Genomic DNA, 12,146 nt, shown 5'->3' with positions numbered 1-12,146 from the left:
CTTCTGGCCTCCATTGTTTCCAGTGAGAAGTCAGCTATTAATCTTATCGAGGATCCCTTATGTGTGATGAGTTGCTTTTCTCTTGCTGCTTTTGACATTCTCTCTGTCTTTGTCTTCCAATAATTTGGCAGTTGGGTTATGGTCTGTCTAGCTTCTTGGATATGTAGCTTAATGTATTTCATCAACTTTGGGAAATTTTTTGCCATTCTTTCTTCCAATATCCTTACTATTCGCCCCTCTTCTCAGACTCCTATTTTGCTTGATGGTGTCCCACAGCTCTGTTTAATTTTCTTTATTATTTTTTCTTTCTGTTTCAGATTGAAGGATCTCAATTGGCCTATCTTTAAATTCACTGATTCTTCTTCGAAGTCTGCTCAGATTTGATACTGAGCACGTCCACTGGATTTTTCATTTCAGTCAATGTACTTTTCAATTCCAGAATTTCTATTTAGTTCATTTTTAAAAATAATTTCTTTCTTTATTGGATATTACCTATTTGATGAGACATTATTGTCATACTTTCCTTGAATTGTTTAGACATGGTTTTCTTTCGTTCTTTGAACATATTTAAAATAGATGCCTTAAAATATTTGTTTGGTAGGTCTAATATCTGGGCTTCTTCAAAGATGATTTCCATTGATGATCCTTTTTCCTGGGTCGAGCCATATTTTCTTGTTTGTTTGCATGTCAAATAAAATAATGTGATAGTTATGGAAATCAGATCCACTTTTTTATTGTTGCTGTTTGCTGTTTTTTTTTTTATTGTCATTTAAAAGAAATTTGACTGACTTGCTTTAACTAATGTTGAAAAGTCTGTGTTCTTTGTTGTGTATGGCACTAAAGTTTCTGCTTGGTTAGCTAAGTGGTCAGGTAATTATTTAACACAGATTTTCTTGAGTGCCTGGAACCAATGTCTCAGCTTTTGGTGAGAGATTACATTGTGCATTGGGACACACCTTCAGTGCTCAGTTTACAATTTACAACTGTGTTAGCCCTCACTTCCAGCTTGCTTAGAGCCTCAAGATCAACCAGAGGTAAAAACTGAGGTCTCCTACATTTTTTCTGAGCATGTGCACAGCACTTGGTATACACATAAATGTAGTGTAAATACCTGACAATTAGCTTTTTTGAATGTAATGTAAGTACCTGACAGTAAGCTTTTGATTGCCAAGGCATTCACTTTAAAGACATCTGCCTTGAATAAATACATTGCCAGCTAGAAACTAGATAAAGAGCGAGGCTGTTTCACCCATGAAGTTCTCCTTTTTGAAAAGCTCTGGTTGACCTAGATAATTACTATATGACTGCTTGCTTTTCCTCTTAACAGTTTAATTCCTGCTCTTATTTACTAATAAAGAGTGAATCCATGGAACCCTGGGTACCCCACTCTCAACCCCAATAAAGGCAGAACTTCAGGTTCATGTCCTCTCTCTCTGTCTACTGCGACCTTGTTTTGTGGACCTGGGCATGCCATGTACCATCTAGACTTGTAAGTAATCTTGTCTTTTCAAAGTTCCTTAATGACTTTTGCTGAGGTACACCTTGTAACCGATCAAAGGGCCAGTCCAGCCACCACATTGGTTAGGGAAATGTCTGTGGGGTCTCCCACAAATACTGTCAGCCCCAATGAGTGCCCACAGGTATTTATAGCTTATAGCATCACTGTCAATAAGCTGAGATATTTTTGGCTATTCTGGTGCCTTTTTAACCAGGTCTTTTCTGTTGAACATATTTTTGAGATTCATTCATTTTGTTGCTTATGTTAGTAGCTCATTTTTTAAAATAGAATCTTAACTAATTATTGCTGGTGTGAAATTTTATTTGTTCAACTTATTGGGTATGCTTAGTACTTCTACTTTGGTCTTATAGTTTTTCAGTTGATTTTCTTTTTTCCACCAAAAGTATGGTCACATGATCTGTTATAGTGACCTTTTGGTCTTCTCTCTTATGTTATTTTTATCACTTCTTTTCTTGTCTGATCTGTCTAATGTTTTATTATGAAGTACAGTGTTTGGTGCAGGAATCTGTAAATATCTTTTGTGAAGTTTTCTTCTATTTCTAGATAATTTTTACTCAGAAATAGGTGTCGAATTTTATTGACTTTCCTCAACAGTTATTGAGACAATCAAATTAATTTCCATGTTAATCTGTTAGTCTCATAAACTAGCAATAAATTATCCATGCAGGTCTGGAAAATTTTTTTTAGTCAAGATGTATTGTTTCTAAATGTGCTGATTTATTTCATTTGAAATATTTAAATTGGGATTTTTGCATTTATGTTCACAAGTTCAGTAAACTATAAGTTTCTATATTAAGATATTTTTATTCATCTTTGACTTTTTTATGTTATCCACATAAAATGTGTTGATAAATTTTTTAAAGTATATTTGTTATGAAATATTTCAATTATAGTACAAGTATTCATCACAGATTTTTCAAAATTTATTATTTTGTCATATTCATTTTAAATTTTTTGAATAAATAAAAAATTACAAGTAAAGTAGAAATCCCCTTTGTACTTCTTTCCAGTAATTCTCTCCCTCATCAGTTGTGAACAATATTCTGAATTTGGTGTTCATTATTGTTATCTTTTAATATTTTAATGATATGTTTTAAACCTAAAAGGTCATAAAGAATATAATGTGAAATTTCCCATTCACATTAACTGTCTAGCTAGTATGTTTATTAAAAGCAAAGTCCGTGGAGTCAGATATAGTCTTATTTGAAATTTCCATCTATAATAGTGAAATTTTCTATTTCTGTTTTCAATTCTCTTAGCTTTTTTTTAATGCCCTTTGAAGTTTATCATTAGCACACACTTTAATATCTTCTGAGGAACTTGACTCATTATTATGAAATAATCCTCTTACTCCTGCTAATATTTCTTGTTTTGAGGTCTACTTCGTCTGATATTATTATAGCTATTCCAGTTTTCTTATGATTAGTGTTTGCATGTTATAGCTCCCTTTGGCTTTCTTTTACTTTAATCTGTTTGTGTCTTTATACTTAAAGTAGGTTTCCTATAGTGATAATACAGTAGGATCGTATTTTCTTTCTGCACTGTGACATTGTCTTTTAATTGAATCGTTTAGAATCATTTACATGTAGTTATTGATATGGTTTGGTTTAGATTTATTATCTTGTTCTTTGGTTTCTATTTGTCACATTCATTCTTTGTTTCTTTTTTACTCTTTACCTGCTGTCTTTTGATGAATTTTTTTAGCATTTCATGCTATTTTGTATGATTAACTTATTTACCACTTTGTTTTATTGTTTTGTGAGTGCCGTTCGGTTTATGATATGTAACTTATCCCAGTAAATAATATACCATTTCACATGTAGTATAAGAACTGTACAGCAGCATAATTCTTTTTCCCTTCTTTCATCATTGTGCTCTCATTAATGTATGCTTCACATCTATATGTGTTATAAATTTCATAATACATTATTATTTTTTATTTAGTCTATCATATTTTAAAGAAATAATTAAAAGGGGGGAGTGTCTTTTTTTTTTAATTTACCCACATTTTTATCATTCTTCCACTTATTTCCTCTGTGAGCATTCAAGTTTTAATGATATTATTTTCCTTCTGCTTGAAGAATTTCCTTTAATATTTTTTTCTAATTCAAGTTTGATGGTGAAGAACTTTTTTCACATAGATTTCCTTTATTAAAAAAGCTTTTAAAGCTTTTAAAGAGTTTTGAGTTTTGTAATATATCTGGAAAATTCATTTTCATGGAAATTCATTCTCTAAGGACACAGGGTCAAATGAGACTCCATTGCATGGAAAAGACACTCAACCATTCGGGCTTCTTTTTAAAAAACATGCTATGGAGATATATATATATATATATATATATATATATATATATATATATATATAGACACACATAAATGCACCCACGACATCAATGCATATATATAGCCAAAACAAATAAAAACAAACCAGAAAGATATACATTGACAAGTAATATCCCTATGCCTGTCTTTCAGTTCTCTAGTCTGTCCCCAGAGGCCACTACTGGGTTTTGTATGTCCTTTCAAAGACATTTGTGCATATACAAGAATTCTTACATATGTATGATACCCCTTTTTTACCTTTGTTTGTTGAAAAGATATTTAGCCTTTGGTTTTTAAAGATAATTTTGCCAGATATAGGATTCTATAAACCATCGTTTTCTTTCAGTGCAGGTACTCTAAAATATGTTGCCTTCTTGTCTTTGGCTTGCATAATTCTGACAAGAAGCCCGCAGTACTAATTTATGGTAATAAGTCATTGGTAATTCTTTGTTTATTTGTATTTAATGTTTCTCTGGATGCTTCTAAGATTTTTTTCTTTATTGCTGGTGTTCATCATCTTGATTATAATGGGTTTAGCACAATATTTTTCTTATGTTTCTACTTGGAGTTTGTGGAGCTTGTTGTATTGGGAAGTTATAGTTGTTATCAAATTTAGAAAACTTCTGGCCATTTTTCTATACAAATGTTTTTTATTCCCTCACGCCCACCTGTCCGGAACTCTAAATACATATTATAATATATATTATATTGAATATTTATTCATTTTGTTTCAGTTTTTATATCTCTCCATAATTCATTGTATATAGATTCTATTGCTATATCTTCTGTTAACTGATATTTACTTACTTCTACAATGTTTTTCCTGCTATTAATGCCACTCGGTCAAATTTTTATCTCAGGTAATGTATGTTTTATCCAGATCTTCCATTTGATTCTGTCGTTTTACCTTAAATTTCCTCCTTATTATGTTTATCTCTTTGAACATCTATAATATTTATATTAGAAGTTTCAAGATCCTTATCTGCTAATTTCTATATCTCTTTCTTATCTGGGTTTTTTTCCTACTGATTTTTCTCCTGGTTGTATATTACATATTCGTGCTTCTTCTTTGATTGGTAACTTTTGATTGGTGATGAAAATTGTTCATTTTATAGTGTAGAGTACTCGATTTTGTTGTCTTCATTGAAAATATTGTTCAAGTTTTTTCTGACAGGCAGTTAAGCTATTTGAAGATCAACTTGATCTTTTCAAGTATTATTTAAAATGTTGTGACTGTTCAGAGAAGCCTTACTCTAGAGCTGATTTATCACTATTGTTAATGTATGATCTTTCTGGGGTTTATGATGAATGTACCATGTATTCAGCATGTCTGGTGGGAGAGCTAATGATTCCTAACCTTGTGTGAACTCTGGGAATTATGGCTTACAGCTCTTTGGTAAATGTTTTTTTCCATGACAGATTTTCTTTGGCCTCATCAGTTTTACCACTGCATAAGGAGATTGGTATTCAGCCAAAGGCTCAAGGACCCTTTGAGGGTTTCTGCAGACTTCTGGGGGTCTTTCTCTATGCAGTTCCCTCCTCTCCATATTGTACCTAACATATTCTCCCCAATTTGTCTTCTTCTTACTCTAATTTCTGTCTCTTCAATTCTGTATGGTTTCCCCCTCATTGTGTTATGGTTTGGAAACTGCGTAAGACAGAAATCTGGGATGATTTAGCTCTTAACCTTTTTGTATCCATTCTCTTAGTCATTATACTGTTGCATTGCCTGCTGTTCAGTCCTAAAAGAGTTCTTATATTTTATTGTTTTACAGTTATTTATGACAAGAGGGTAGAGTGGAAGCCAGTGACATCAGTTCAATATTTTTAATGAAGCAAAAAAAAGATAGAAAAGCAGAATTTTAAAGCACAATGTTCATATCTTGCTGTTGCCATTATTAAAAGGCTAGAGGAGAAAGAGGTCTTAAAAAGTCATGTAGTCTAATGTCCATTTTAAAGATGATAAAACTAAGGTGGAGGGAAGCAAAATAACTTGCCTGTTGATGACTGGTCTGTGACTTTACAGTTTAGGCAGAAGATGAGTCTCTATTCCTATCCATTGTTAGATACTCTGCTATCTTCTTACCACTTCGACTGAGTAGAGAATAAAATAATAGCAATTAGTATTGGTAATGATAAAAATAACACTAACAGTTATGCCCATTAAGTTTTTAAGTATACCCATATTCTTTCTTGTTGTCTATTAGATTAAATTTTACTTTATATTTTATCTTTCTTGCGCAGCAATGTTTTACAGTTTCTGATTTAATATTACCTAATTTTCTCATTAAATATGATGATATATCTATAGAGATCAATAATTTAAAAAGCCATAAAATCAGAATAATAAACAAAATATTTTATTGTGTTTTTTCGTTCTATATTTTTCATGTATAATATTGACTTGCTTATAGTTCTCTTTTATATAGTCTTCATTTACTGCATTATATCGACTAACAATTTACTGCATTGAACAATATGCCTCAATGCTTCTTAAAATTCATATTATTTTAATCATTTCTTTTTCTTCTTCAAAGGATATTTCTTTAACGGGAAAAATGTACTGGCACAGAACATCTCAGGCGCAAATGGAGCAAGGATTACAGATAAGTATTGAGGACCCTCAAATGGTAAAGTCTTTAATAAAAATCTCCTCTTTCTGTATTGAAGTAATAGTCTGCCTCTCGTTGCTTGAATGTTTATGAAAAGAGTTTTTTTTTAAATCTCCTCTGATTTGTTTTAGAGATGTGTTATCACATCTAATCCAGTACCATATCGAGAGTTCTGGCTACTTTGGCTCACTGTTGCACGCCTATCGTAGACCTTCTGAGCTAAGGCCTAAAACTCTTTTAAGAAGGGGAAAATTTTTAACATTTCTTCTGGTCTAGAGGAATTCATATCTCAAAAGTAGTTGAAGAATTAATCAAAAGTTATTAGCTTCTAGGGAAACATCATATTATTCTTTATTTAGCTAGAAGAATTGTGAAAAGCATGACAAGGCAAAAATTTTGTAGAGAAATATGGACAGTTGGTGACAGAAATTTGTTTCAGAAATAAAATTTTTTTTTTCACTTATCATTGGCAAAATACTTATGAGATTCAAAATAATCTGGAGCATATTTCCATGAATGAGAAGTATCTCTCTGTGTATAGAAATCCACATCCTTGTAAAACTAATCATGGCATGATGATTAATTCCTTTATGAAGGACCTGTAAAAATATTAAATAGCAAGCTCCATTAGTTTCTGAAAATATGATTCCACATATATAAAAATTCATTTTTAGGATAACATGTTTAGAACATGTATGGAATCTTTTCTTTTGCAAAAGCCATGGACCTTGTAATGTTAGAGTTACCATAAATGGCTGAACCTACTGGAGGTTGAGATGCTTTTGTGTTGAGACCATGTTTTTTTCCTCTTTGTATTCTTATCACCTGCCTCAAGACTCAACATGTGTGGCACTAAATGTGGATAAATCAATTTTGAAGCCTTAGCCGCATATGCTATGAGCTTAAAACTGGCATCTAGGCTTAAAACTGCTGCTTCCAGATAACACCATTTACAGATAGATGTCAAAAATTTTGACCCATAAGTTTCTACAGGTGTAGTAAACTGAAAATATAAGATTAGTTAGGTTTAGAAAAATAGAATAATAGTTACTTAATACCATTCACTACATATTTACATAAAATATAAGAAAAGATATCGTTTTGAAAGAAACTATGAGAAAGGCCAATTATCAGGTACCTGGCTTAGACATCATCTTGGTTATTTAAAAAGTAATGATTTAAATAAAAATATTGGTTTATCTGTAATTCTGTGAAAATGATACCCTCAGCTTTGACATTTATAAGCAGTCACTGGATCTTTTTCTGGCCACCAACTTTCAAAGAGGAAACTTATCACTTCTTTAGAGGGGAAATACCTTTTAACTTGATAACTGGCTATGATAAATATTAGGCTATACTGTGGTATTTTTCATTCCACACACATTTTTTTGGGTGCCTACTTTGTGCAGGAGAACAGAACTCTATCTGTCCACCCTACTTGTCCCTTAGACTTATTAAAGCTTGCTGGGGTAACATTTGCTTGGACAGCACTGGCCAACATGCTCCCATCCCAAGAGGGCCTGCTCTTTCTAAGTGGTACCTGGCATCCTCAGAACATGACAGTCTCAGTTGTGAACATCTCGATTCCTCAGGCCAGAGGTCTCTTAGTTCTTTAATGCAACTTATTATTATTTTTTAAAAGAACATTCTTAATGGAATATCTTTTCTCCTAAGTACTCACTATTTTAAATATAATAGTTTTTGGATCATCATGGAGAACGATTTCCTCACATACTTATAAAAACATCAAAGAATGTATTTATCAATTTCTTTTCCTATAATGTTGTAGGCATTGTTATAGTCATGGCTGATACAACGATAGAAAAGACAGTTCTTGACCTTGAGGAACTTGTATGGAAGAGAACAAAATATATATAAAGAGACAAAATACAATACTGTTTAACGTATATTCCAAATAGAGACTAATATGTAGTAAAGAAAACATTGATATAATTTCGTCTATTTATTTATGCACTTATTCACAAATTATAGCAGAGGATCTTCAATGTGCTGAGTGCTTGAGACATAAAGATAGGTGAGGTACAATTTTTTGAAAGGAATTCACAAACTTTAAAACCTTAAAGTATTCAAACATTTTGGCCTTTAAACCTTTAAAAAATATTTTATAGACCCAAAGGAGTTTTGGTTTATGTGGATTGTATCAACCAATATTTATCATAGTAGAAATTAAAATATAAAATAAAAATATTTATTAATTCATTTAGTATGTTAATAAGCCAATTACATATTAATATAAAATATTTTTAAGAAAAAATAGTGTCCAAAACAAAGCAATTTAGTGAGAAAAGTAGGATTGTCTTACATTTTTTTTGCGTATATCTCTTTAATATCTGGTTAAATAAAGAACTAGATTCTCATATCTACTTCTGCATTCAATCAGTTGTATATATTCTTTTGGTTGAAGTATATTAAGTAAGTCTGGTCTCATACAAATTAGAAAGGGAGTCATATTTTAATAGCCCTTTTACATAGTTATAGATACTCTGTTAATATACTAAAACTCCACAATGGTAGTTTCTTAAAGATTAATTGTGGTGGGGAATCTGAAATGAGTTAAATGAACTTATTATACATCATTACATTAAAATGCATTTCATCTTGTTCTTTGAATGGATTTTTAACCCCTGCATGATTTTGTAACATTATACGTTGATTAGTTGAAAAGTGTTGGTTCACTGTTATACCCACCATTGCTTTTACATTATCAGTGCACATGTCAATACAGTGAAAAAGGCAAATAAGCCTTAATATTATTATGAAAATAGTTTTGATGTTGTGGATCCCTGAAAGAGTTTTGAATACTGTCAGGAGTCTGTGGACTACATTTTGAGAACCACTAGCCTATTGGGTGGAAGAGAAAGAGTAAGAGAGTACAATTTGGAATCAGATTGTCTAGATTGAAGCATAGCTCTGTTTCTTACTCTCAGTGTGACTTAGGGAAGTTACTTAACTTCTTTTAGCCTCAGTTTCCTCATCTATAAAATGGGATTACAAATAGGTCCTACTGCATGGAGTTGCGGTGAAGATTAAAATTAAGTGAGATAATGTTCATATATTGATGATTATGGTTATGATAATGATAACATAGTGTGGTACATGCTAAAATAGAGGCAGGGCACAGACTTGTGATAAGATCAGGAGAGGCTTTGTGGAGAGGATGAGGCTGGGCAGTCTTGAAGAGGATCAGTTGCAGCTGGAGGACTATCATTGCCCTCTCTTCCTTTTTTTCTTTCTTCATTTTCTATTTTTGAGGATGGTACCTTCATCTATTCGGTCTCCCAAACCAGAATGCTGGGAGAGTTTGTTGAAAAATCCAGGAGCAGAGAAGTTCAAAAGGTTGGGAATGATTAATAGTACCCGAAGCTGTGGCACCTAAAATGAATGAGTTCGTCATAGGTAGACACTATAGGGCCCATAAGACATATTACCCCAGTGTATCTATTCTGCTATTTAATAAAAGGATTTTATTAACCTCCTTTAACCAATAAAGAAAATGAGGCTAAAAAAGGTTAAATAACTTGACCAAGCTTATGCATCTATTAATTGACAGATCCAAGATTTGAATTAATTCCCATTGCAGAGCTCTTATTTTTTCCACAAAACCATCCAGTAGCTTTATAAAAACATGAACTTCAGATTCAGGTTTTGTTTTACAAACATAAATTTTTTGATTCAACCATCCCTTCTTGCATATTAAAAAACATATATAGTATTTGATACTGTATGCCATCTTTACCCTTTATTTTAATTATTAATAAACGAATGTATCAAAGCACAAAGTGATATGATTGCATTTTTAAGTCATTGTATAGCATTCAGATTTCTATGTAAGTCAGACTGGTTTTATTATCTGCTAACTTGAGGTGGTGAAGTTTTAAGTGTCAGTGAGCCATAATCCCAAATAATCTTGGTTTAAATTGGGTAGTACCTAAATATGGCAATAAAGATGATATCCTTAAGACTTGATGAGATACAGATTAAGTCAGACATTTTAAAGGAACACAGAACAAGTGTAAGAGTGATATTTTGTGAGAATTTTTCATCTGGGTTTAGGATGGAGCTAGGGTGTCTGGGTGGTCTTCTTGTGGTCTCTGGGTCAGCTGTTCTCAGAGGACCTGAAGTCAGGCTTCTGGAAGAGGATCTGGTTAGCAGGAATCCTATTTCTCAGGACTGAAGAACCAGAGGTTGAGGTTAACTGTTTCAATGGGCCATGATTCTGTGATTGTGGGGTGGATTCAGGGTCAGATTGGAGGCTTGTTATTTCCTTAGAGTTGTTGCATAATAATTGCGGGGTAGCTATATTTTCTGGGACAAGGGCTGAGGAAAATAATTTGCCGGTTTTCATATTTTTCTTAAGTCAATTTGAGTTTCTCTTTATACATCTTCAAAAAAAACTTACTACCTCTGCTTAATTTCAGTCATGCATTTTCATAATTATTTTGTTATCAGAGAGAAAATATTGTATGACTTAAAACTTTGGAAGGACCAGTTATAAAAACATTCTGGTACATTTACGTTTTCCAACAGAATGTGTTAGAGGAAATTCCTGAAAATATAACAAGTATTTTCCAGATTGAACAAGAGAATATGTTAGAGTGGACACCCTCAGAAGCAGAAAATATGGTATTTACACCTCAAGAAACTTTGGAAATTCAGCCAGCAGATGAATCAAGTAAACCTTTGGAAGATGAACAGCCCAAAAGTGATATGAAAGCAGCCAAACGGTTGTCTTTAAAGGTAAAACACTATTTATGTTGAAAATAGAGTTATGAGAGTTGAGGATGTGTTGGTGTGAAGAAATGGCCCAGGCAAGGGTCAAGGAATGTAGCAGGAGTTCACCCTGAAAAAAGGGCCTCAGATGTGCAAATTGTCCATTTGGGAAAATGTGACACCTGTGTTTGTTTGTTTGTTTGTTTGTTTGTTTGTTTTTGAAGGCTTTTAGTTTCAAACCTAATTGCAACTCTGGGAAGAAAAGACAGATTTTTGAGGGAAGGAACCCCAGGGCTTTCAGAAATTGACCGAGTCTTCCCTTTACCATCTTGAGGGAATCAGGAACTGTAGCCCAGGGACCAGGACTGGCGGTACTTTGCAGCATTTATAACTTTGCCCCTTTTAGGTTTACCCTAACCCTTAAATGTTTTCCTATTGTGGGAATGTTTTCCAGATTCATTTTATTTATGTATAATTTAAATAATTTTTATCATATTTGCTTATCACCTTACCACTATTTACTTAGTACTGTGCTTTAATTTGAGTAGCTTTTTGATGTACATAAATGAGTTTATTTAAAAATAGATACATTATCATTAGGATTTATAAAAATGCCACTTTTCCCTGAACCATAGCATAGTATCCTGATTATCACCAGGGATCCTCTTTCTGACTGATTTAAATGGATACCATTTTGTGGGTAAACAAACTTCCTGGTTATTCTCTCTCTTTTTGGGTCTCCCTCTCGCCATCAATGACCATCTTCCTACTATACTTCACCCAAGTCAAAGTTCTTCAACCTTTGCCTGAAACTCCCAACTCTTAAACCTTGGATTTATCTGTGATATTCCCTTTCCCTTGCCTTTCACATATAATCAGTCTTCAAGGCCTAGATTCCTTCTAAACATTATTGCTTATTTTTTTCTTCTTTTTTCTAGTAGCTCCCATATTAGTCTGAGTCC

At 32.7% G+C, this 12,146-nt stretch overlaps 1 protein-coding gene across 1 annotated transcript in view; it reads left to right on the top strand.

The window, feature by feature from the left end:
- TTC6 (tetratricopeptide repeat domain 6) overlaps positions 1 to 12,146 on the top strand; it is a 182,775-nt gene that overhangs the window by 65,397 nt on the left and 105,232 nt on the right. Inside the window, exons 4-5 of the mRNA XM_036239179.1 lie at positions 6,379 to 6,471; positions 11,002 to 11,211. Of these exons, the coding sequence (XP_036095072.1) occupies positions 6,379 to 6,471; positions 11,002 to 11,211 (303 nt within the window). The remainder of the gene's footprint in view (positions 1 to 6,378; positions 6,472 to 11,001; positions 11,212 to 12,146) is intronic.

The sequence above is a fragment of the Rousettus aegyptiacus genome, unplaced genomic scaffold, assembly GCF_014176215.1.
Source record: "Rousettus aegyptiacus isolate mRouAeg1 unplaced genomic scaffold, mRouAeg1.p scaffold_m13_p_3, whole genome shotgun sequence".
In the NCBI taxonomy this organism is placed as follows: domain Eukaryota; kingdom Metazoa; phylum Chordata; class Mammalia; order Chiroptera; family Pteropodidae; genus Rousettus; species Rousettus aegyptiacus.
The sequence above is the reverse complement of the archived record's forward strand: the minus strand, read 5'-3'. Positions and strand labels throughout refer to the sequence as shown.